The sequence below is a fragment of the Salmo trutta genome, chromosome 17 (assembly GCF_901001165.1).
Source record: "Salmo trutta chromosome 17, fSalTru1.1, whole genome shotgun sequence".
Lineage (NCBI taxonomy): Eukaryota > Metazoa > Chordata > Actinopteri > Salmoniformes > Salmonidae > Salmo > Salmo trutta.
Window position 1 is genome coordinate 40,343,310 of NC_042973.1, and position 26,746 is coordinate 40,370,055.

The 26,746-nt window shown below is 43.3% G+C and overlaps 2 protein-coding genes across 2 annotated transcripts; both read right to left on the minus strand.

The window, feature by feature from the left end:
• Positions 1–199: 199 nt before the first annotated feature.
• zgc:153031 (dihydrofolate reductase) lies at positions 200–11,888 on the minus strand. Its single transcript, XM_029696769.1, has 6 exons — positions 11,392–11,888; positions 5,846–5,895; positions 5,460–5,568; positions 1,960–2,086; positions 1,520–1,635; positions 200–1,332 (listed from the first exon to the last, which is right to left on the minus strand). The coding sequence occupies exons 1-6, from the start codon at positions 11,538–11,540 to the stop codon at positions 1,236–1,238; spliced, it is 648 nt and encodes a 215-aa protein (XP_029552629.1). The 5' UTR covers positions 11,541–11,888; the 3' UTR covers positions 200–1,235.
• Positions 11,889–14,385: 2,497 nt separating this feature from the next.
• On the minus strand, positions 14,386–26,212 carry cry1b (cryptochrome circadian regulator 1b). Its single transcript, XM_029696770.1, has 9 exons — positions 25,627–26,212; positions 22,666–22,774; positions 21,305–21,447; positions 20,756–21,029; positions 20,092–20,544; positions 19,819–19,970; positions 19,325–19,527; positions 18,901–19,020; positions 14,386–15,398 (listed from the first exon to the last, which is right to left on the minus strand). The coding sequence occupies exons 1-9, from the start codon at positions 25,782–25,784 to the stop codon at positions 15,313–15,315; spliced, it is 1,698 nt and encodes a 565-aa protein (XP_029552630.1). The 5' UTR covers positions 25,785–26,212; the 3' UTR covers positions 14,386–15,312.
• Positions 26,213–26,746: the final 534 nt, after the last annotated feature.

Consider the following 26,746-nt stretch of genomic DNA (forward strand, 5'->3'; position numbering starts at 1 on the left):
TCTCATATCTTGAGCAATTTCCCCATAGTCACTTTCTTTGTGTTATAAAAGGTTGTCTGATTGGATGTTAAGTACTTTGATACACAATTATAGAGAGGACATCAGGTCATAATCTGTCTTTCTGTCTGACAGTAATCGGTCTACTGTTTTTGCAAAGTCAAGTTCTAAGAAACTGGTTCACACATCACATCCACCCACATTCTACATTCGATCATGTTTTATTGTTGTAGAAAGGGAAAGAAATTGGTTTCAGGGGGCACTTTGTTCTCTATGTCTTGTCTCATGTCTCCATCTAGTGGATCATTTACTCCAACATTGTACACTGAAAGATGGAGTTGAATGAATATTTACTGATTGACAAGTGATTCAATTAGCCATGATGACAAATACAATATCATGCCAAGTTGAAGAGTTTACAATAGAAGATGCATGTTTTCCCCAAAGGAACTGTATGTTAGTATCATTGCAACGTATATCACTACATTGCAGAGATTCCTCAATTGTAAACATTTGCAATAAATGTAATAACAGCTCTCCTACACTTTTCAAGAAACATAATTCAGAATAAGCAAGACATTTTTTGTTTATCTGGAATAAAACATTTATTTCCTGGCTCATTTTAAGCACTCTTATACTCTTTTGATAGCATCATAATTATAAATGTAAAAACCACTCCAAGCTGATTTCCAGCCTTTGGGTGGCGACTTCATGCCGTAAATCGCAATATGTTATGAAATCTTCAGACATAAATATAGCCCTCTGTTACGTAGGCACTATCAGGAACAACCCCCCATCCTTAGTGCCCATGTTGTTATGAGTCACCCCAGACCACTCGTCTGACATAATCTCTGACTCAGACAGAGCCATATTGGTTTGGTCCTAGCAGAATATTACAGATGAGGGGAGAGGATAGCAAGGAAGGATATTATATGGGACAGCAGTGGATCCATCATTTTATGCCAAATATGAAAAGCCTTCTGTATCTGACAACACATGACCAACAGTAAGACAAATCTGAATGGGATGGACACATTGACTTATCTGATTCATTGGTGTTATGGAAGTGTGCAGATTGAGTCACTGGTAGATGAGATGAAGCAGCGTGAGTGGGACATGTGTAATGTACAACTGGATTATGATTACTATTAGAATTGCACTGGAGAACTGAATAGTTCAAAAAGGCACCCAACGTCTGACAAAGAATAGTCAGTGTTTGCATTCATGCAGTTACAGTTTTAAATCACCTCAGCGCTACAGATCTCCCTCTTGAAAACTTCAAACTTAAATGTAACCCCATTCTCCTCTTGAATCTCATTTGGTACTCCAGGAAACCTAGTTTGAAGTTAAGGGAAACAAAGGGACAACTTAGACAGATTGACGAAGACACAAAAAGCTTTCAAACACTTGGCCTGTCAATCAGAACAGAGAACAGATCCACTTATCAAAACAGTCCAAAGATTAAGCAAAGAGTGCTGCAGCCTAGGGCCAGGAGAGCAGAGAATAAAATATGCTTCCTTACCACTGTTGTTTTTTAAAAATGCTTCGGTCAAACTGCGGGAAGAAGACGTCACAGTCGAAGTCAGCCATGATGTCAGTGAGGAAGATGAGTTCACACCAGGGATGCACCAGAGCCTCCTGATGACAAGGGAAAGGTACTGTAATGAGCTACAGTATAGACAAATATAGTGGATGGACTGTCCTATAATAATAAATGTTTATCCACTTATTTATTCCTAACACATATATTGGATTTAAAGTCCTGGGACAATTTTAATAAAGCATCTCAGAGTAATGCTGATCTAGTATCAGGTCCCCCTTTCCATGCAATCTCATTCATTATGATCTAAAAGTCAAAACGGATCCTAGATCAGGACTCCTACTCTGAGACGTTTTATAAATACGGGCCCAGGTCAAACTGCACCACAAACTTCCCACCACCCACAGAGACACAATAGTCACCTGATAGACCTGTGGCCCACCCACAACCCAGATGGTCTCCACCAGGTCACAAAGGGGTTGCAGCAAGGCTAAGCTGATCATGCTGTCGAAATCTTGACACAGGAAGTGAGCATGCTCCGGGAGAGTACTGTGAGGAGTGAGTGACACCCAAAATAAATAATCATTACTAAAACCCAACTTTTCTATATGCACACTACCGTTCAAAGGTTTGGGGTCACTTAGAAATGTCCTTGTTTTTGAAAGAAAAGCAATTTTTTTGTCCATTAAAATAACATCAAATTGATCAAAAATACAGTGTAGATATTGTTCATGTTGTAAATGACTATTGTAGCTGGAAACTGCTGATTTTTTTTATTGAATATCTACATAGGCGTACAGAGGCCCATTTTCAGCAACCATCACTCCTGTGTTCCAATGACACGTTGTGTTAGCTAATCCAAGTTTATCATTTTAAAAGGCTAATTGATCATTAGAAAACCCTTTTGCAATTATGTTAACACAGCTCAAAACTGTTATTCTGATTAAAGAAGCAATAAAACTGGCCTTCTTTAGACTAGTTGAGTATCTGGAGCATCCGCATTTGTGGGTTGCATTACAGGCTTAAAATGGACAGAAACAAAGAACTTTCTTCTGAAACTCGTCAGTCTATTCTTGTTCTGAGAAGTGAAGGCTATTCCATGTGAGAAAATGCCAAGAAACTGAATATCTCATTCAACGCTGTGCACTACTCCCTTCACAGAACAGCGCAAACTGGCTCTAACCAGAATAGAAAGAGGTGTGGGAGGCCCCGCTGCACAACTGAGCAAGAAGACAAGTACATTAGAGTGTCTAGGTTGAGAAACAGACGCCTCACAAGTCTTCAACTGGCAACTTCATTAAATAGCACCCCCAAAACACCAGTCTCAACGTCAACAGTGAAGAGGCGACTCCGGGTTGCTGGCCTTCTAGGCAGAGTTGCAAAGAAAAAGCCATATCTCATACTGGCCAATAAAAGATTAAGATGGGCAAAAGAACACAGACACTGGACAGAGGAACTCTGCCTAGAAGGCCAGCATCCCAGAGTCGCCTCTTCACTGTTGACATTGAGAATAGTGTTTTACGGGTACTATTTAATGAAGCTGCCAGTTGAGGACTTGTGAGGCATCTGTTTCCCAAACTAGACACTCTAATGTCTTCTTGCCCAGTTGTGCACCGGGGCCTCCCAGTCCTCTTTCTATTCTGGATAGAGCCAGTTTGCGCTGTTCTGTGACGGGAGAAGTACACAGCGTTGTACGAGATCTTCAGTTTCTTGTCAATTTCTCGCATGGAATAGCCTTCATTTTTAAGAACAAGAATAGACATGAGTTTCAGAAGAAAGTTATTTGTTTCTAGCCATTTTGAGCCTGTAATCAAACCCACAAATGCTGATGCTCCAGATACTCAACTGGTCTAAAGGTCAGTTTTATTGCTTCTTTAATCAGAACAACAGTTTTCAGCTGTGCTGAGATACTTGCTAAAGGGTTTTCTAATGCTCAATAAGCCTTTTAAAATTATAAACTTGGATTAGCTAACACACCATGTGCCATTGGAACACAGGAGTGATGTTTGCTGATAATAGGCCTCTGTACGCCTATGTAGATATTTCATACATAAATTGTCTGTTTCCAGCTACAATAGACATTTACACCATTAACAATGAATACACTGTATTTCTGATCAATGTGATGTTATTTTCTTTCAAAAACAAGGACATATCTAAGTGACCCCAAACTTTGGAATGGTAGTGTAAATTGACAAAATTTGACTGTTTAAATGATAAGTCTAAATATTAACATGGCCAACTTTGAATACAAGACTCATTGAGGTACAGTTGAAGTCGGAAGTTTACATAGACTTAGGTTGGAGTCAATAAAACTTGTTTTTCAACCATTCCACAAATGTATTTTGTGGAATGGCAAGTCGGTTAGGACAACTACTTTGTGCATGACACAAGTCATTTTCCCAACAATTGTTTACAGACAGATTATTTCACTGTATCACAATTCCAGTGGGTCAGAATGTACATACACTAAGTTGACTGTGCCTTTAAACAGCTTGGAAAATTCCAGAAAACGATGTCATGGCTTTAGAAGCTTCTGATACATCCACAGGTACACCTCCAATTGACTCAAGTGATGTCATTTAGCCTATCTTCAAACTCAGTGCCTCTTTGCTTGACATCATAGGAAAATCAATAGAAATCAGCCAAGACCTCAGAAAATTGTAGACCTCCACAAGTCTGGTTCTTCTTTGGGAGCAATTTCCAAACGCCTGAAGGTACCACGTTCATCTATACAAACAATAGTACGCAAGTACAAACACTATGGGACCACGCAGCCGTCATACTGCTCAGGAAGGAGAAGCGTTCTGTCTCCTAGAGAAGAACGTACTTTGGTGCGAAAAGTGCAAATCAATCCCAGAACAACAGCAAAGGACCTTGTGAAGATGCTGAAGGAGACACAGGTACAAAGTATCTATATCCACAGTAAAGTCCTATATCAACATAACCTGAAAGGCCGCTCAGCAAGGAAGAAGCCACTACTCCAAAACCGCCATAAAAAAGCCAGACTACGGTTTGCAACTGCACATGGGGACAAAGATCGTACTTTTTGGAGAAATGTCCTCTGGTCTGATTAAACAAAAATAGAACTGTTTGGCCATAATGACCATCGTTATGTTTGGAGGAAAGAGGGGGATACTTGCAAGCCGAAGAACACCATCCCAACCGTGAAGCAAGGGGGTGGCAGCATCATGTTGTGGGGGGGCTTTTCTGCAGGAGGGACTGGTGCACTTCACAAAATAGATGACATCATGAGGATGGAAAATTAAGTGGATATATTGAAGCAACATCTCAAGATATCAGTCAGGAAGTTGAAGCTTGGTCGCAAATGGGTCTTCCAAATGGAGAATGACCCCAAGCATACTTCCAAATTTGTGGCAAAATGGCTTAAGGACAATAAAGTCAAGGTATTGGAGTGGCCATCACAAAGCCCTGACCTCAATCCCATAGAAAGTTTGTGGGCAGAACTGAAAAAGCGTGTGCAAGCAAGGAGGCCTACAAACCTGACTCAGTTACACCAGCTCTGTCAGGAGGAATGTGCCAAAATTCACCCAACTTATTGTGGGAAGCTTGTGGAAGACTACCCGAAATGTTTGACCCAAGTTAAACAATTCAAAGGCAATGCTACCAAATACTAATTGAGTGTATGTAAACTTCTGACCAATTGGGAATGTGATGAAAGAAATAAAATCTGAAATAAATAATTCTCTATTATTCTGACATTCATAAAATAAAGTGGTGATCCTAACTGACCTAAGACAGGGAATTTTTACTAGGATTAAATGTCATGAATTGTGAAAAACTGACTGACTTAAATGTATTTGGCTAAGGTGTATGTAAACTTCTGACTTCAACTGTATATGAAACATGTTTTTAGGTTGTGGACTGTGTGTGATTGGTAGTAGTGTGACTTTCGGTTTACCTCAGGGTGGTACTCAGGACCACATGGAGGACATTGGGCATCATAGAGAACAGACTGTCTGCGTTGGAGAACCAGCAGCCCCTGCCCCACACCATCATGTTAAATTTTCCTGCGAAAGGGATTATCGAGTTCACCTTACATTGTAAAGACCATATGGAAGAAGTAACTATTTCATTGCTTATAGTGAATATTGCTGTCAAACTATCAGTATCTGAATAACTCCGGTTGTAGTATCTATTATACCTTTTAGAGAAAAAGTGCAAGGTTCTATTGCATTTCAACAACAGCTTCTTTGTCTGCATTTCTCTGTGCTCTATACTTTCCCATCATTGCGTTGGAGCACTGTTAAAAGCCTTTAAGTCAGAAAGGAAATCAATCAAAATTACCTGGTAGGGAGACATTTGTTGTAGTTTCCAAAAAGAATTTGAATTCTGTCCTGTAAACACAATATTTTTATACATTGATTACAATTGGACCAATACTATCAACTCTTACCAAATACTCCTATGTATGGACCTAAGCCAGTTCAAGAACCACGAACTTGATTTTTTTTATTCATATTGAAATACATGTAGACGAGTGTTATTATACCTGTTATTGAATGTTATCAAGTAACTGTGTCCATCCCAAAAAGCATAATGGGATCCGACTTCACATGCCACCGGTTGACAACTGGTCAAAAAGTAATTAGGGTACTAGGGGGTAACTAGCCCCCCCCCCTTGTAATTCACATTAAGACCACAAGATATCACCAAATTATTGTATCAACACTTCCCTGGCTGCCAGTGTTCTTGCTCATCCAAAAATGTCCTCTGGGTCATCACAACAAAACAACTGTGGTAAGTTGATCCATTTTTTTTTTATGATGAAAAAGTTGTAGCTATAGTCCAATGAAGTTAGATGTATAGTTTTTTTTAAATATACAAGTAGGAAAGCCTTAAGATAAATAATCCATTTGTTTAGAGAGAAAAATAGTAATATATTGGATGAGTGTTTTGGGGGCAACTCAGCCCCCCCTACTAGGGGGTAACTGGCCCCTGGGGGCTAGTTACCCCTTTATGTTATTAATGTGTTTCTGTCATTTAGCCATTTAGTTACTGCTAGTTTATGCTAACCTGCTAGCTAGCAACCTCCACTAGCAGTAAATGCTAGTTAGCAACCTTACAAGATCGTCAGAGGTAAAATACATGATTTAATTGCAGTTGTAAATGTTTGCACTAGTGGATGATAGTTTTACCATTAGTTACTTTATAGACTTTTAGCTATTTTACACAGCATTATATGTCATATAGCTAGATATCTAGCTATGTTTTTAAGAGAGAGCTTTTAAATGGCAACTCTCCCCCTGCAGGTTAAAACTAATACTTTGAGTCAGGCGGTTTGAAAGAAACTGTCTTGTCTTAAGGTACAGAGTCCTGTGTGGTTAGGGAGGGTTTGGGGCCATCTGTTAGATTAGGGGTCAGTTCCTTATATAATTTAATGTTTCTGTTTTCAGATGAGAACATACAAGAAGAAAACAGACCATGGAAGCTATAACTGAGGTTATATAGCATGCCCTGAAGGTAATAGAAATGTAATGAATACTCAGGGAGAAAAAGGTGTAGATTCACGTGCAGAGTGCGACAGGTGTTCATTTTGCCTTTGCAGAAGGCAGGAATCGTGGTCGCAGGCAAAGGTCATACCCAGGAAGGCAAACAGGCAGGTGAATCAAAACTAGGACTGAAGGCTCCAACTGGTTCTCACAAACGAGCTAGGAAAAGGCTCAGTAGAGTCAGAATGAACAATACCTCACAAAGGCACAAACAGAATGAACTGAACTAAATAAGGAACTGATGAGACCAGGTGAGTAACTAACACAGGTGAAAACAATGAACAAAAATGAGACAAGGCTACGTTCAAGAACACAAATAAACAGGGCTACGTTCAAGAACACAACCAAACAGAACACAAGGTTGACTAAGAAAATAAATACAGAACCTTACAAGACAATGGCCAGACCTTAAAGGGGGCTGCCAGGGTGTTTTACATTTCACCAAGAACCTTACGGCACCACAGAGGAGCGGAGGTGAAAAACCCAGGCTTCAGGGGGTGCCAGTCTTCTCTTCCATGTATGAAAGTGACCTTGTCAACCACTTCCACAACTGGAAAGAGCCCTATTTGGCCTAACATCATGGGATGTGAGAAGACTTGCCTTTGATCTGGCAGAGAGGATGGGAATCAAACACAGTTTCAACAAAGGAAAGGGGTATGCCGGGGTGGATAGGTTCACTGGCTTAAAATAACAGATAAAATAAAAAATAAAAATAATAATGAAGCACAACCGTCAACTGTCAGTTCGAATATCTCAAGCAACCAGTCTTGCAAGGGCTGTGGGCTTTAATAAGCTTAAGGTTGACCAGTTTTTTTACAGCCTACGAGGACATTTTAAACAGTGTCAGGGACGTCGGGCCAACAAAGATTTGGAACATGGATGAGACGGGAATACAAAACGTCCAGGAACTGTTGCCTGTGGTGGCCACCAAGGGAGCAAAAATGGTTGCGCAGAGAGGGGCTTCACAGTCACAGTAATTTGTGCTATCAGTGCAGCGAGGCAGTATGTACCGCTGCTCTTCATCTTCCCCCGGAAGAGGATGAACAAACAGCTGCTGGTTGGAGCACCTCCAGGGTCCGTTGGAAGGGTGAGTGACTCAGGCTGGGTCGACAGTACCATCTTTGTCGACTGGCTCCACCACTTCGCCCACAGTGTTGTTTGCACCCCTGAGGAACACCACATCCTCATCCTCGATGTGCACCACTCCCATAAAACCCTGGAGGCTGTTCTGCAAGCAAGAGGCCAGGGAGTGATTCTCATCACTCTGCCACCCCACGTACCATCTTCAACGGTCTGAAGACCTTTTACAACAGGGCAGCAGATCAGTGGATGACGATGCATCCTATGAAAAGGGTAAGTATATACCAAATGGCTGGCCTCTTCACAAAGGCCTATAGCGAGGTGGCCAGTGTGGAGAGAGGAGTGAAGGGCTTCCGGGCCAGTGGGCTGTGGCCTTTGGAGAAGGACATCTTCACAGAGGCGGACGTCGTGACCACTGAGGTTATAAAGGAGCATGAGCCCATTGGCGGTAAGAAAAAGTCATCTAAATTAACGAAAAGTAGCAGAAGCAGCATGTACTTGGTAGAAAGTGTTTATTGTACTAACACCGATGTATTGTTTTTGTAGTTTATTTTCAATGCAAAGAATCCATTCAACCACAGTGCTCTACCGCCACCGCCGCCACCTCTACCGATACAGCTACCAGCTCTACCGCCACAATCACTAGCTCTACCTCCACCACCGCCACCTCTACCAATACAGCTACCAGCTCTACTGCCACAATCACTAGCTCTACCTCCACCACCACCAGCTCTACCGATACAGCTACCAGCTCTACCGCCACAATCACTAGCTCTACCTCCACCACCACCAGCTCTACCGATACAGCTACCAGCTCTACCGCCACAATCACTAGCTCTACCTCCACCACCACCAGCTCTAATGCCAAAACCTCTACCTTCACCATATCTACCTCAGCCACAACCTCCACCCTGCAGCCTACCCTTGCTCCAAATGTCAGCACTCATTTTAGGGAATATATATTTGCATATAGTGATTAGAAGTGTTTATTGTACCAATACTAGTGTGTTCTTGTTGTTTGTTTGTTTGTTTTAGCTTAAACCAACAACCAACAGCTGCAGCAGTTCTATTGGAGTTGTTCCTAAGGCCGAGGCTCCAGGAGGTGAGGCCGAGGAAGAGGAAGGCAGAGTCTACGGCTGTACTGACCGCCTCACCTTACAAAAGGTTGCTGGAGGATAATGCTCGACGGAAACATCAACAAGAAGAAAAGAGAGAGTAAGAAAACGAATCAGGTTCTTAAAAAATATATTGTCTCAAAGAAGGTTGTTGCAACACAACATGCTACATCAGCCACCAAAGAAGGGGATGTGGAGGCTGTGGTGTGGGGGCTGTGCTTTGGCAAAGTGGGTGGGGTTATATCCTACCTGTTTGGCCCTGTCTGGGGGTTTCATTGGATGGGGCCACAGTGTCTCCTGACCCCTCCTGTCTCAGCCTCCAGTATTTATGCTGCAGTAGTTTATGTGTCGGGGGCTAGGGTCAAGTCTGTCACATCTGGAGTATTTCTCTTGTCTTTTCCGGTGTCCTGTGTGAATTTAAATATGCTCTCTCTAATTCTCTCTTTCTCTCTTTCTTTCTCTCTCTCGGAGGACCTGAGCCCTAGGACTATGCCTCAGGACTACCTGGCTTGATGACTCCTTGCTGTCCCCAGTTCACCTGGCCGTGCTGCTGCTCCAGTTCCAACTGTTCTGCCTGCAGCTATGGAACCCTGACCTGTTCACCGGACGTGCTACCTGTCCCAGACCTGCTGTCCCAGACCTGCTGGAACCCTGACCTGTTCACCGGACGTGCTACCTGTCCCAGACCTGCTGTTTTCAACTCTCTAGAGACAGCAGGAGCGGTAGAGATACTCTCAAAGATCGGCTATGAAAAAGCCAACTGACACTTACTCTTGTGTTACTGACTTGTTGCACCCTCGACAACTACTATGATTATTATTATTTGACCATGCTAGTAATTTATGAACATTTGAACATCTTGGCCATGTGCTGTTATAATCTTCACCCGGCACAGCCAGAAGAGGACTGGCCACCCCTCATAGCCTGGTTCCTCTCTAGGTTTCTTCCTAGGTTTTGGCCTTTCTAGGGAGTTTTTCCTAGCCACCGTGCTTCTACACCTGCATTGCTTGCTGTTTGGGGTTTTAGGCTGGGTTTCTGTACAGCACTTTGAGATATCAGCTGATGTAAGAAGGGCTATATAAATACATTTGATTTGATTTGGAGTGTCTTTTCTGTGAGGAGCTGTTTCCAGTCACAAGTAGGGACTGGATTAGGTGTGAGCAGCGAAGGAGGTGAGTTTATGAGTTGTGCTCCAATTTTTCTGGGGATAGCTTCATTTGTGACCTATGTACAAATTAGAATTGTGCAATAGCAGAGCATAAGAGATGCAACATCAATGTTACACTGAATTAATTAAGCTATAATTTATTGTTATTAAATGTCATATTCCAATGTTATTAGTTATATTGCAATTAATCTATTTTTTTAACGAATGAAAAACAACTATTGAAAACCTTTTGCTCCTGAATGTCATTTTAAAGGCTGCAGGGATTTAAAATCTTGCATTATTCCAATTGTCACGTCCTGACCAGCAGAGGGAGTAGTGGTTTAGTATTTTGGTTAGGACGTGACAGAGGGATGTTTGTTTTGTATGGTGGTGGTTTTTGTGTGTGTTGTGAGGGGTGTTTGATTTATGTGTTCCTGGGTTTGGGATGTATGTTCTAGGTTGTATTGCTGCTTTTTTGTCTAGTTAGGTTTGTTTTTCTATGTATAGTTAATTGGGGTTGGACTCCCAATTGAAGGCAGGTGTGTTGAGTTGCTTTTGATTGGGAGTCCTATATAATAGGGTGTGTTTGTCTTTGTGTTTTGTGAGTAGTTGTTTTTGCACTGCGTTTTGTTAGCCTGCAAAACCGGTCCTGTCGTGTTTACGTATTTAATAAATAGTATGTTGAGCATTTTTTTTTCAAAACATTGCTTTTTTGTGTCAGCGATAAGACATTGTTCTTAGGGGGGCTTAGTACCCCACGCATTTAGGACACATTTAATTGTAGTATACGCATCAATTAATGGTCCAAGTATAGATGTTTAGAAAGATCTAGTAGCCTAAATCTATGAAAACGAAAAAAGGAATTGTTATCATTGAATATACTTCAGTCACACAAGTATGTAACGTGTAATGCTGGCTTTTAAATAGCCCAAACTTGAAACCGTAAGGCATACATCAAATCAAAATCCATAAGGGATAAATAGATAATTTCTCTCTTACGGTAAATCCCATGGCAAGTGTCCATCTTTTCCTATGCCCATGTTGTTGCATGCAGCGGCGATGAGCCGCAACGGTTTCCTCGGTTCTTTGTCCGCGCACATCGTCGATACATTAGTGGAAGGTACAATATGAACTGTCTGGTTTAACATCGAGTTTACAAGTGTTTATATAACTCGCTCAGATACGCAAGCAGGCTTATTAACGCATTGGATGAGGATAATTTCAGTGCATAACAACCACTGAATTGCTCTACCAAGTATGACCAAAGCCAAAGGCAACTGTAGACAGCAGGGCAAGGATAAGTATTTTGCTTGTTGAATCCAACGTTTTTGTGTGTGGAGAGAATGAGTTTCTGGAATTTGCGGCCACATCTGGAACTGTTCTCTCCGGTTGCTACGTGAATGTCCATGTTTACCACTGATTATGAAACAATCAGAGGCACTGGAGGTCGCACCTCCTCCCTCCCCAGATACACTAGATGACCAAAAGTATGTGAACACCTGCTTGTCGAACGTCATTCCAAAATCATGGCCATGAATATGGAGTTGGTTCCCTTTTGCTGTTATAACAGCCTCCACTCTTCCGGGAAGGCTTTCCACTAGATGTTGAAACATTGCTGCGGGGATTTATATTCAGCCACAAGCGCATTAGTGAGGTCAGGCACTGATGTTGGGCGATTAGGCCTGGCTCGTACTCGGCGTTCCAATTCATCCCAAAGGTGTTAGATGGTCTTGTTCTGTGAGCTTGTGTGGCCTATCACTTCGCGGCTGTGCGGTTGTTGCTTCTAGATGTTTCCACTTCACAATAACAGCATTTACAGTTGTTTGGGGCAAGGTGGCATCCTGGCATCCTATCACAGTGCCACGTTGAAAGTCCATTCTACTGTCAATGTTTGACTATGGAGATTGCATGGCTCTGTGTTCGATTTTATACACCTGTCAGCAACAGGTATATACTTTTGTATATAAACTCAGCAACAACAAAAAACGCCCTCTCACTGTCTACTGTGTTTATTTTCAGCAAACTTAACATGTGTAAATATTTGTATGAACATAACAAGATTCAACAACTGAAACTGAGACATAAACTGAACCAGTTCCACAGACATGTGACTAACAGAAATGGAATTATGTGTCCCTGAATCAAGGGGGGGTCAAAATCAAAAGTAACAGTCAGTATCTGGTGTGGCCACCAGCTGCATTAAGTACTGCAGTGCATCTCCTCCTCATGGACTGCACCAGATTTGCCAGTTCTTGCTGTGAGATGTTACCCCACTCTTCCACCAAGGCACCTGCAAGTTCCCAGACATTTCTGGGGGGAATGGCCCTAGCCCTCACCCTCCGATCCAACAGGTCCCAGACGTGCTCAATGTGATTGAGATCCGGGCTGGCCGTGGCAGAACACTGACATTCCTGTCTTGCAGGAAATCACACACAGAACGAGCAGTATGGCTGGTGGCATTGTCATGCTGGAGGGTCATGTCAGGAGTAGCCTGCAGGAAGGGTACCACATGAGGAAGGAGGATGTCTTCCCTGTAACGCACAGCGTTGAGATTGCCTGCAATGACGACAAGCTCAGTCCAATGATGCTGTGACACACCGCCCCAGACCATGACGGACCCTCCACCTCCAAATTGATCCCGCTCCAGAGTACAGGCCTCGGTGTAACGCTCATTCCTTCGACGATGAACACGAATCCGACCATCACCACTGGTGAGACAAAACCACGACTCGTCAGTGAAGAGCCCTTTTTGCCAGTCCTGTCTGGTCCAGCGACGGTCGGTTTGTGCCCATAGGCAAAGTTGTTGCCGGTGATGTCTGGTGAGGACCTGCCTTACAACAGGCCTACAAGCCCTCAGTTCAGCCTATTGTGGACAGCCTGAGCACTGATGGAGGGATTGTGCGTTCCTGGTGTAACTCGGGCAGTTGTTGTTGCCATCCTGTACCTGTCTCGCAGGTGTGATGTTCCAATCCTGTGCAGGTGTTGTTACACGTGGTCTGCCACTGCGAGGACGATCAGCTGTCCATCAGTCAGTAGAAAGGCCTCTTTAGTGGCCTAAGTTTTCATAACTGTGACCTTAATTGCCTACCGTCTGTAAGCCGTTAGTGTCTTAACGACCGTTCCACAGGTGCATGTTCATTAATTGTTTATGGTTCATTGAACAAGCATGGGAAACAGTGTTTAAACACTTTACAATGAAGATCTGTGAAGTTATTTGGATTTTTACGAATTATCTATGAAAGACAGGGTCCTGAAAAAGGGACGTTTCTTTTTTTGCTGAGTTTATATTGTAGCATATGACTAGGTCACAAAACATGGCAAAAATGTTAAATTACAGGAAATTGGCTGTAAAACTTCCCGGAATTTTGCAAACCTATCCTCTCAGCCTCATTGCAAAATAGCATGAAATTAGCTTTGAAACAGCAACATTTTCTCTCTGCCCTATGGAAATATGTGTAAAATAGAATGATTAGATACACATTTTACCACAGGCTAAAGAAAATGTTATCATTGTAGGAAGTCACCCCCACAAAAATCCCTTGCCCAAACCTTGCAGGGGCCCAGCAAAACTGTGGTACACCACTATTACTTTAGATTCATTGTATTTTGCATTTACTTTGTACCATTTTTATTATTGCATTTACTTTGTACCATTTTTATTATTGAACTTAAGTTGTAAAGTAAGTAGCCTTGTGCGAACCGGAGCCGGGCTCCTATTTCTGTAGCGTGAGGCAGCATGATGTACATGTACAGGACGCTAGTCTTTTGCAGGGCCTTACCCCCAATTTATCTCAATGCTGAGTGCCAAGCAGTCGCATCAGGTCACATTATTGGTATGACCTTGGCCAGGTATCGAACTCACAACTGTCCAATGTCAGGGTTGACACTAACCACAAGGCCACTGAGTTGGTCATTGAACTTAAAACATACAATATTTGCATGTGCATGCCATAAGCAAACCATTACACTAAAATAAATATTACTTTGAGCAAGTGTTCATTTTTTTACCTTTTACTACAGATACATAAAGAACAGTCAATTTGTCAGTCTTCACACACAAATAACAATTGGGTTACAAGAAAAAGAAAACATGCTATATCAAATTATTACTGTACAAACTGAGTTGAATCACTCACACACGCACTTATATACAGAAAGGGTTATATAATTCCTTTAAAACATTTACAAAGGGTAATAAGGAAATTAGTTTACAAAATGTATTATGCACTTCTGCTGCCTTGAAATGCTCCTCAGAACCTTTGATTTCTGAATTTCCTACAGCACTTGAAGGTAGCATTATACCCCATAGAATAACTAGGGGCATTTGACCTGACAATTCCAGGTTGGGTACTCGTGTTATCAGCATGAGGATGATGCCATTCCCAATGGCTAAGACTGTATATTATACTGCACATAGCATGCCCTCAGGCTCAAACACAGCCACTATCCAGTGTTCTTTCAGCAAATATAACTTGTGCATCCATGTTCTTTGTATTAATTATAATGATGCCAACACTTCCATTCAAGACAGTTTGGTGGTGTGCATATTAAAGAGTCATCTTGTGTGCCACCATTACCTCCCTCTAGTAACAATAGGGACAGTGTCACTGTGGACTTGTGATTTGAGCTGTGGGTTTGAGATTCTCCACAGAGACAGAAGGTCACAGACCATTAGTTCTCTGGGCATCATGTGGTCGGATGTTCCATTTAGCCGGCTGACTTCACAGAAAGCTGGCAGAGTTTGTGGAATGCTTGCAGCCTTCTCTCCTCCTCCATTCCTGCTGCTGCTCACATAACTGAGGTAGATGTGCTCCTGTAGAGTTGACGAGTCAGGGAAGGAGAACGCAACGTTGAGGCGCTGGTCAATTCTGCTGGAGAGCAGAGTGGCTGGAATCCCCTCTTTCTTCTCCTCTTCAGGCACTAGTTGCTGGTCTGCCTCCGGGCCTTGTTGCTACAGCCCGGTGTGAGGTCCTCATTGCGACGCTTCACAACGATCTGTCCTCTGCCTGAATCAAAATCAATGATAATAGAAATGTTATCACATACAGTTGAAGTCAGAAGTTTACATACACTTAGGTTGGAGTCATTAAAACTCATTTTTCAACCACTCCACAAATTTCTTCTTAAACTATACAGTGGGGGGGAAAGTATTTGATCCCCTGCTGATTTTGTACGTTTGCCCACTTACAAAGAAATTATCAGTCTATAATTTTAATAGTAGGTTTATTTGAACAGTGAGAGACAGAATAACAACAAAAATATCCAGAAAAACACATATCAAAAATGTTAATGATTTGCATTTTAATGAGGGAAATAAGTATTTGACCCCCTCTCAATCAGAAAGATTTCTGCCTCCTAGGTGTCTTTTATACAGGTAACGAGCTGAGATTAGGAGCACACTCTTACAGGGAGTGCTCCTAAACGCAGCTTGTTACCTGTGAAAAAGACACCTGTCCACAGAAGCAATCAATCAATCAGATTCCAAACTCTCCACCATGGCCAAGACCAAAGAGCTCTCCAAGGATGTCAGGGACAAGATTGTAGACCTACACAAGGCTGGAATGGGCTACAAGACCATCGCCAAGCAGCTTGGTGAGAAGGTGACAACATTTGGTGCGATTATTCGCAAATGGAAGAAACACAAGAACTGTCAATCTCCCTCGGCCTGGGGGCTCCATGCAAGATCTCACCTCGTGGGGTTGCAATGATCATGAGAACGGTGAGGAATCAGCCCAGAACTACACGGGAGGATCTTGTCAATGATCTCAAGGCAGCTGGGACCATAGTCACCAAGAAAACAATTGGTAACACTACGCCGTGAAGGACTGAAATCCTGCAGCGCCCGCAAGGTCCCCATGCTCAAGAATACATACACATGCCCGTCTGAAGTTTGCCAATGAACATCTGAATGATTCAGAGGACAACTGGGTGAAAGTGTTGTGGTCAGATGAGACAAAAAGGGAGCTCTTTGGCATCAACTCAACGTGTTTGGAGGAGGAGGAATGCTGCCTATGACCCCAAGAACACTATCTCCACCGTCAAACATGGAGGTGGAAACATTATGCTTTGGGGGTGTTTTTCTGCTAATGGGGACAGGACAACTTCACCGCATCAAAGGGACGATGGACGGGGCCATGTACCGTCAAATCTTGGGTGAGAACATCCTTCCCTCAGCCAGGACATTGAAAATGGGCCGTGGATGGGTATTCCAGCATGACAATGATCCAAAACACACAGCCAAGGCAACAAAGGAGTGGCTCAAGAAGAAGCACATTAAGGTCCTGGAGTGGCCTAGCCAGTCTCCAGACCTTAATCCCATAAAACATCTGTGGAGGGAGCTGAAGGTTTGAGTTGCTAAACGTCAGCCTCGAAACCTTAATGACTTGGAGAAGATCTGCACAGAGGAGTGGGACAAAATCCCTCCTGAGATGTGTGAGAACCTGGTGGCCAACTACAAGAAACGTCTGACCTCTGATTGCCAACAAGGGTTTTGCCACCAAGTACTAAGTCATGTTTTGCAGAGGGGTCAAATACTCATTTCCCCCATTAAAATGCAAATAATTTTCTAACATTTTTGACATGCGTTTTTCTGGATTTTTTGGTTGTTATTCTGCCTCTCACTGTTCAAATAAACCTACCATTAAAATTAAAATTATAGACTGATCATTTCTTTGTAAATGGGCAAACGTACAAAATCAGCAGGGGATCAAATACTTTTTTCCCCCACTGTAGTTTTGGCAAGTCGGTTAGGACATCTACTTTGTGCATGACACAAGTAATTTTTCCAACAGTTGTTTATAGACAGATTATTCACTGTATCACAATTCTAGTGGGTCAGAAGTTTACATACACTAAGTTGACTGTGCCTTTAAACAGCTTGGAAAATTCCAGGAAATGGCATGGCTTTAGAAGTTTCTGATAGGCTAATTGACATAACTTGAGTCAATTGGAGGTGTACCTGTGGATATATTTTAAGGCCTACCTTCAAATACAGTGCCTCTTTGCTTGACATCATGGGAAAATCAAAAGAAATAAGCCAAGACCTCAAATTGTAGACCTCCACAAGTCTGGTTCATCTTTGGGAGCAATTTCCAAACGCCTGAAGGTACCATGTTCATCTGTACAAACAATAGTGCGCAAGTATAAACACCATGGGACCACGCAGCTGTCATACCGCTCAGGAAGGAGATGCGTTCTGTCTTCTAGAGATGAACATACTTTGGTGCGAAAAGTGCAAATCAATCCCAGAACAACAGCAAAGGACCTTGTGAAGATGCTGGAGGAAACAGGTACAAAGGTATCTATATCCACAGTAAAACAAGTCCTATATTGACATAACCTGAAAGGCCGCTCAGCAAGGAAGAAGGCACTACTCCAAAACCGCCATAAAAATTGAAACAAAAATAGAACTGTTTGGCCATAATGACCATCGTTATGTTTGGAGGAAAAAGGGGGAGGCTTGCAAGCCGAAGAACACCATCCCAACCATGAAGCACAGGGGTGGCAGCATCATGTTGTGGGGGTGCTTTGCTGCAGGAGGGACTGCTGCACTTCACAAAATAGATGGCATCAAGAGCAAGGAAAATGATGTGGCTATATTGAAGCAACATCTCAACACATCAGTCAGGAAGTGAAAGCTTGGTCGCAAATGGGTCTTCCAAATGGACAATGACCCCAAGCCATTTTGCCACAACTTTGGAAATATGCTTAAGGACAACAAAGTCAAGGTATTGGAGTGGCCATCACAAAGCCCTGACCTCAATCCCATATTACATTTGTGGGCAGAACTGAAAAAGCGTGTGCAAGCAAGGAGGCCTACAAACCTGACTCAGTTACACCAGCTCTGTCAGGAGGAATGGGCCAAAATTCACCCAACTTATTGTGGGAAGCTTGTGGATGGCTACACGAAACATTTGACAATTTAAAAGGCAATGCAACCAAATACTAATTGAGGTTGTAAACTTTTGACCCACTGGGAATGTGATGAAGGAAATAAAAGCTGAAATAAAAATCACTATTATTCTGACATTTCACATTCTTAAAATAAAGTGGTGATCCTAACTGACCTAAAACAGACTTTTTACTAGGATTTAATGTCAGGAATTGTGAAACTGAATTTAAAATGTATTTGGCTAAGGTGTATGTAAACTTCTGACTTCAACTGTAATCTGATTATTTCCCTATGAAATTAGTTATGGAAAAATGCAAACATTTCTGGTACGCATCTGCTTTGACTAATCCTTTCAATTTCTGATCGGTATTACTATTCTGATCTTCCCTTTGTTCAATCAGGGAGGTCAATTAAGCCTATTCCAATCTGCAACCTCTTATGATCATCCTTAGTAACATCATGCCTGACAAGTACTGTCACATGACACATTTCCCATATCAGAGATGGATGAAGTCGCAGTCAATCTCAGTGTAGATAAGATTAAGGTTAACACTGATCTTTGGAAAAATCCCAGTTTCTTTGTGGCAGTCAAGGAAGGAACTAAGGAGGATTGTTACCGGCTTGAGCGGCTCCCTCATTCTGGATTTCTTCAGGGGAAGGCCCTGGCATTGGACCCGTCATGACCCCTGCACCGTGTCCACTGTTATTAGGATTGGCAGGCACTGTTGCAAGCAGCCCTGTGAAATGGAGACAGAGTTGGACAGTCAGTCTCTACCACACCACAGCCCCATAGATAATCATTGATAATGGTAACATAACAATATAAAAGAAAACAAAGTCACTGTATTCACAATGAATTTCAAAGTAGGAGTGCTGATCCCCCCCACTTTACTCATTATATTTAAAAAGGCAAAACTTCTACTCTGTGACACTTTGTGAATAGCTTATCTTGGAAATTGTTAGTGTCTGAAAATAGCTGATTTGAAGTGGACTTCAAAGCGATTAGCTGTACATTCAGCAGGTCATGCGCTCTGTGCTCACCCAGGCCGCGGTAGCAGGAGAGCTGTTGGTAGATCTGCTTCATCCTCTCCACGTTGAGGCGGCTGGCCTCGGCGTGGTGCACCATGGGTTTAGGGTAGTGCACACCGATCACGCACTTGGCCGCCTTCTGCACGCTCTCGGGTGCGTTCCAGGGGTCGTAGATGTACTTGGCCGGGAAGCCCTTCAGTATGGGAAGATAGCGCCTGGAAAAAACAAATGGAGAAACTTCTGACTTCTGAAATGAACAACAATGTAACAAATTTCCCATTACATTTCTAGTTGCTACAGCATAGAAATCTCATTAAGACTCTATGGAGTGTATAATGAGACATTGTGGTCTAGCAGGTCGTATACAGAATTGTTTGTCATGGTTTTCTGCATGTTCTTCATACCTTGTCACAGGCATAGTGAAATAAAACACTAAGGTCTATTACAGTGTACCACACTGGTTAAAAGTAGCAGTGGACAACTAGGTGCAGGGAAGATCTTCTCACCGTATGTAGTCTCCGTTGGGGTCTGTCCTCCTGCCGAAGCCCACGGGACAGTAACAGTGGAAGAACTGCTGGAAGAAGGAGCTGCAGGAGAGCCACATCCAGCTGCCTGCGTTCACACTCCAGTCTGCATCCAGTAGCAGCTCCTCAAATACCTGACAGGTACATAAACACACACATGCTGAGATACAAACAGAACAACGATAAACAGTCATACATATATACACATCAGATTTGCCCCTGTCATCTCCTCTCTCCCCATGCCCCAGTATCTACCTTCATGCCCTCCTCCCAGCTGATCCACAGGTCTCCCCGGGTCAAGAAGCAGGCCACGGCGTGTCTGGCCAGGTGGTGGATCCAGCCCTCTTGCCTCAGCTGGGTCATGATGGCGTCGATCCAGGGGAACCCTGTCCTCCCCTCGGCCCACTTGGCCAGCGCCTCTGGGTTGCGGTCCCAGGGAATCTGCACGCACACAGGGTTGCCCTCCATCTTGTCGAAGCAGGGGTTGTTGGTGGCCGTAGTGTAGAAAAACTCACGCCACAACAGCTGGCCATAAAGTGAGAGGGGCGGAGAGCTGTTTTTCTTAACCTTCCTGTAGAGGTCAGTGAGTTTGAAGTAGAAGAGGCGACAGGAGAGGCAGCCGAAGCGGAGGTAGGGGCTGAGGCCTGTGGGGCTGGCCAGCAGGGAGTTGGCGTTCATCCGGGGACGCTCAAAGTTGGCCACCCATGCCTGGAACATAGAGGGTTAGGGTTTGAGTTAGGACCCCAGTGGAACCCGTCTATCTCACAGGCACATGACACATTAATAAGTTCAGGAAATAAAGGAATTTTTCTATAACAGTCACATTTTCAGGAAGAAAATTGACTCCAACACGGGTACTGTATGTGTCCACCACAATGGTTCGGTAGTGGTGGGATATAAAGAAGGGACTCCTTCCCACCTTTCTCTCCAGGTGCCTCTCCAGGCGAGTGAGGGCCTCCGTCTCTCCCCCCGGCCATACTGCTGTAGCCAGGCCTTCTGTCTCAAAGCCAAGCTCCTCCAGGGAGGGTACGCCAAACTTGTCGTCGTGGTCGTCACTGATGGGCGTGGCACACTTCCGCATGACCTCAGCGGTGATGGTCTCGGCGGGCATCTCCACGGCATCCATGTGACTTATGAGCACCTGGAAACGCTTGTAGGTGAGAGGGGACTGGCCTCCGTTCAGCTCAATGATCCTACAGAGACACATGGACAGAGAGAGGAATTTAGTGCACCACATAAATTAAACTATAATGTTAGTGTTATGAATATGTTGCTAATACATCATGTTTGCGTATTTGCACAACTTGATGACTTAATAACAACAAGGTAATAACATTCGCATTGCTTTGACATGGGTTGTGTTCTCACAAGATCTAATATGTCAGCCAGGAACTACAGTAGCTAGATCTCCTTTACTGTGTGTGTGTGTGTGTGTGTGTGTGTGTGTGTGTGTGTACGAGTCACTCACTTGTCCAGGTCGTAGAGCGTGTGGGAGACTTTGACCGTGACTTCCACCCCGGCCTCGCTGGCCAGCTTCTGGATGGCGGCATCACGCTCCTTGCCAAAGGGCTCAGAGTCGTACTCGTAAGACAGCCGGCTAATCTGCCATTCCTGGGAAGTCGAGAGAGAGAGACAAGGTCAGTCACGCCACAGTCAGACACCATGGTAAATAGGGAACCTTTACTTTGGTAAAGATCAAGAATACGTACGAAGTTCATTGAAAATACCATGGAATTCAAATAATGCTAATGCTCACATACAGATCAAGTGAAGACTGAATACAGTGGAAGCCACTCCTCAGTAAAAGGCACGACAGCCCGCTTGGAGTTTGCCAAAAGGCACCTCAAGGACTCTCAGACCATGAGAAACAAGATTATCTGGTCTGATGAAACCAAGATTGAACTCTTTGGCCTGAATGCCAAGCGTCATATCTGGAGGAAATCAGGCACCGCTCATCACCTGGCCAATACCATCCCATGCATCGCTGATGTTTTTCAGTGGCTGGGACTGGGAGACTAGTCAGGATCGAGGGAAGATGAACGGAGCAAAGTACAGAGAGATCCTTGATGAAAACCTGCTCTAGAGCGCTCAGGACCTCAGACTGGGGCGAAGGTTCAACCTTCCAACAGGACAACAACCGTAAGCACACAACCAAGAAAACGCAGGAGTGGCTTCAGGACAAGTCTCGGAATGTCCTTGAGTGGTCCAGCCAGAGCCCGGACTTGAACCCGATCGAACATCTCTGGAGAGACCTGAAAATAGCTGTGCAGCGATGCTCCCCATCCAACCTGACAGAGCTTGAGAGGATCTGCAGAGTAGAATGGGAGAAACTCCCCAAATACAGGTGTGCCAAGCTTATAGCATCATACCCAAGACCTGAGGCTGTACTCGCTGCCAAAGGTGCTTCAACAAAGTACTGAGTAAAGGGTCTGAATACTTATCTAAATTTGATATTTCAGTTATTTTTAAATTATTTTTTGCAAAAATGTATAAAGACCTGTTTTTGCTTTGTCATTATGGGGTATTGTGTGTAGATTGATGAGGGGAAAAAACGATTTCATCCATTTTAAAATAAGGCTGTAACGTAACAATTCGGAAAAAGTCAAGGAATCTGAACACTTTCCGAATGCGCTGTATATCAAGACATTTGAGACGATATGACACAGTGGAAGTACGGTACAGTAACTGACTAGTTTAATCACACGAGACCGTATTTCTATGGGGCATACTGTACTTTTGAGGCATACGTGTACAGTACACAGTGGCTGTGCAGTACTGTAAGTGTGATGGGTTACTACTACAGTACAAGTGTGACAGTGTTAATTGTACCTTGAACAGCCTGGGGAAGACATCAGTAGGCTGGCCCCGGATGACAAACAGACGGGAGTGGAGCTTGCGGAGGCTGGCGTCTAGGTCCTCCAGACACTGGAGTAAAAACCTGGAATCAAACAGAGAAGATGATCAATGATCTGATCATATAATCGGAGAGGAAATAGGCTACAGATGTAACAAGGCCTCCTGCTCAGGATTCACAAAAAACCTGTCGCCTATTTTTTATTATGTTTCATGGTATTTAGTTTAGTCATTATCCCAAGGTCACATGATGGATGTTCCAGCTCTCATGAGGGACGAGTGAACATATGATCCATACATCCATCACGTGAGCCGTGGCTCAAATACATGTGATAAGTAGAGTTGCACCACATCAAAGGGCTTTACGTCATTGCAACAAAGCCGTTGAAGTGAATGTAAAGTGGAGATTGAATCAAGAAGGCTAGTGGAAAGGAATTGCAATCATGGGAATGTCAGCTGCTTCTCTCAGTACAGAGAGCATTATTCAGGGAAATTCTATTGAGAAAACATGTCCTTCACCACCAGATTATTAAAGCACTCTAAATTTGACATAGGCTACCAGCAGAGGAGTTGGCCTATCATTTAAAACACCTAGTGGAAACATTGAGTGGAAGATCTGTCTGTCTGACTGAATGGAACATACTACGCTGTGAGTAAGTCATGTAGAACAATAAGGTCTCTGTACCATCCCAGCCTTGTAGTATTACATGACAACAGGAGGGCGCTCTCGGTTTAACAAAACGATAGACAGCTCCATCAACTGGCAAAGCATGGCTAGTGGAACTACAAGCCCTCATTAGAATGTGGAGATTTTAAACTGTAATGCCTCACATTTCTGAGTAAGCCAACACGAACACAAAGCCTGTATCAACATTATAGAACATCTCTGGCTAACGCGAACAGTCATTCTGAGGTAGTGCGTACACTAGCATAAGTGATAAGCCTGGGCCAATGGGGAAGGACTGCTTGATTGATCCTCGACAAACAGCCCTACCTTAGACCTTCTCATTCTGCTGTCATGTGATCCTCAATCCTCAAGAAGTGTTGACCACAAAATAATATTAACTCCTGCTGAAGCAAACATGACATGAGTCATCATTGTATCATGTAGCCAATAAATTACTCCTTTAACTAGGCCTAATTTGTTATGACAACTTGGATATCAACCAAGTCAAGAGAGGGTGACTGTCTGAATGTTGTGTTCTGTGTTGGGTGACTGGACTGTCCCTTTAAGGAGGCATCCTTCATCCAAACCCTTATCTGAGAATGGTGTCCTCGTTTTGTGTTGCGTTCCTCCATTCACACAGTGAATGCAGTACTTGGAACTCGAATGAAACAGGTTTGGTAGAGCGTTTATCACAAGCAGCAGGGTTTACAATATGATCTCTGAAAAGGTAATATAACCTATTATGCAACATATGACGACTAGCGGCCCTGCAAGCAATGTCACCATCATGAATACGCTTGAACAGCAGGGTGATGCACGGTGACCACAAAGTGAACATTGCTGGGTAGGCAAAATCCCGTCTGAGACTCAGTTGTGCCACTCACCTGGAGCAGACTACACACACTGGGAACTTTATATTGACTAGGCCTATATATATTCTAGCAGGCTGGTGCTGGTCCCAGAGAAGTGTTCTTTCTTATAGCTAGGACAGCCTATGCCATTCTGTTCTGGCTGGTAAAGCTATGTGAGCTGCCTGGCTCAATCACCGGCTAATAGGGCAGCTACTATAAGAGGAGGCTAGTTCTCAGGAGGAAGTGGGGTTGAACGGTGGGTTGAATGTAGGTCAAAGCTGCGAGGACTGGAGAGCAGAATGTCATAACCACCCCAATGACACAGTGCCCCATTTCCAATGCCTGCCCGCACTCAGCCAGGATGGGGAGGGGGACTTACATAATCCTTACTGCTATACATGTTCTTAAACCCTGCTGAAATGTAGGCCTACTCTCCCGATGGTAATAGAAACAACTGAGAATACCCTGCGTACAGGGATGTTTTCGACATGGGTAATGCAGTCAGGTCAGTATCCCCTTCTCTTGCTCTAAACAGGAGGTTATGCTTTAAATGAACATTCTTATAAGTGGCCAAACTAAATGAGCATAGTATGTGGGCTAAATGAAAGGGAGGGAATCCAAGGTAAATCAGTAATCAACAGTCCTTGGTGCCCTGGAATGCCCTCGTTTCCTGTGTGGCACACAGATGTACTTGTAACGCAATAATTGACAGTCAATATTTACTATAACTGTTTGCATAAGTGTGGTGCTAGGAAAGCCCTACTTTCCTGCCTAAGCGGTACACACCACACACACACACACACACACACACACACACACACACTGTCATTCATAAGCAACTACAGCACTGGGATTCCTCCTTCTGGCGTTATGATAACCCAGATTTGGTTTTCCATAAACCTATTGACCAAATGTGCATAAGTGGCGTCTGGTGTGCCCACAAGGTCATAATCTATCGAAAAGGAAACCATCCTTGATCCATCAGAGCCCCTAGGCAAATTCACAAGCGTGGCAATGCAAAAAGCATGGACCTGTGTGACCTACATCTGCGGTAAACACATCTGTGTTGGGTGAGTGAAATACGAGCCACTCAATTAAAACACGTCCTCTAATACAGGGGTTCCCAAACGCGTTCTATGGGGGACTGTTCACACCCCTCGTTGGTGGAGAGAATTTTGAGAGTTTAAAGCTTATTTACTGCAATTCTATAAATGTTGTCATGGGGTGCAATTAAAATGTTGCAGTTAAACAAACATACTAAATAAAAAAAACAGCTGACATGGGCTAGTTGCTCTGGACATTTCTGACAAGTTATAAATAGCTCTAAGATATGCAATGACTAACATGACAAGAGGAACTGATGATGCACTACCCAATTTAGAAATGTCACCTTGTGCATTCTACTATTAGTACCCCTACCTCCACCTGCTGATGCCCACGTTGGAGGACCCTGCAAACCAGGGGTCTAGGATGTAAACATAGCGAAGGGTGTCCGCTCCCCGGATAGACTCCTTTAGAGAGGGGTTGTCGTGGACCCGCAGTCCCTTCCTGAACCAGTGGATCGTGTTGCCGACCATTTCACCTGCTGTCTCTTCTAGTTATGTCCACGACTCGAGTCGTTGGTTATAGCCCTGATGTCAAAACAAAACGCGTACGAGCTAAAACAATAGCCTTTGCATGCCCAAACTAAGTTTCGGTTCTGTCGCCTAGATGGTTTTATAATGTATACTATTTTTTTTGTTTTATTAACCTGTTAAAAACGATGTTCGACCTGATGGCTAGCCTAGCAGCTCGAAAAATGTATAATTGCGTTGTCGTATCTAGCTATTTTCCAGATAAGGAAGAAGAGCGCTGGTTCAGTAAGCGCGAGCGAGTGAACTAAAGTACAGTAGGTAGAGCGTTTTGCTGAGAAATTAAACTGTCTTCCAGTATCACTCGAATGTATTCCCATATTCAAAGGAAATGTTCCCTGTTGAAATGAACTTTCTTTGACAACGGCTCCACCCAAAGAGGTACGCGGATAAGAAAGAAGGAATCTGATTGGTCAATGTCACCAGTTATGTAACGTTTGCTCGCTCACGTTTCTGTAGTGTGCTTATTACTATCTTGTGTTTTTTCCACAGGCATCATTTATACGCGGTAAATATCCACACAACACAATATTTTATGTTTAATAAGTTATTTACAGCTTACTTTAAAAACCATAGTCTGAATATCGATCTTATTTTGGATGTTGTTGACAAAAATGTGTGCCGCCTGCCCGCGTCATGATTAGTTACGCAGGACCCGGATGAACACATGTACTAAAAAAAAATGATTATGCAAGTGTATCTGTAGGCCTAGTGGGCAACCCATCACCGTCACACGTCCATGCATGTGATGAATGTCAAATACTCTGTTATGAGACTATGTACCACTATGTATTTACGTTAAAATGCTGTCATTTCAAAATGGATTCAAACCAAATAACTATTCTTGCCTGTGTATGCATGCCTACCAATGCAGAATTTCAGATGTGATCAGATTTCAATCAAAAACT

Coding starts and splice junctions, on each gene's coding strand:
- zgc:153031 (XM_029696769.1), bottom strand. CDS start 11,540: ATGTTAAACCAGACAGTTCATATTGTACCTTCCACTAATGTATCGACG. Junction 2,087..5,459: donor GTCCTGAGTACCACCCTGAG/GTAAACCGAAAG, acceptor CACTCCTCACAG/TACTCTCCCGGAGCATGCTC. Junction 1,333..1,519: donor ATTTTTAAAAAACAACAGTG/GTAAGGAAGCAT, acceptor ACTTCAAACTAG/GTTTCCTGGAGTACCAAATG.
- cry1b (XM_029696770.1), bottom strand. CDS start 25,784: ATGGTCGGCAACACGATCCACTGGTTCAGGAAGGGACTGCGGGTCCAC. Junction 19,528..19,818: donor CCCAACGGAGACTACATACG/GTGAGAAGATCT, acceptor TGTTTTTTCCAG/GCGCTATCTTCCCATACTGA. Junction 19,021..19,324: donor CTCCTGCTACCGCGGCCTGG/GTGAGCACAGAG, acceptor TCCATTTCACAG/GGCTGCTTGCAACAGTGCCT.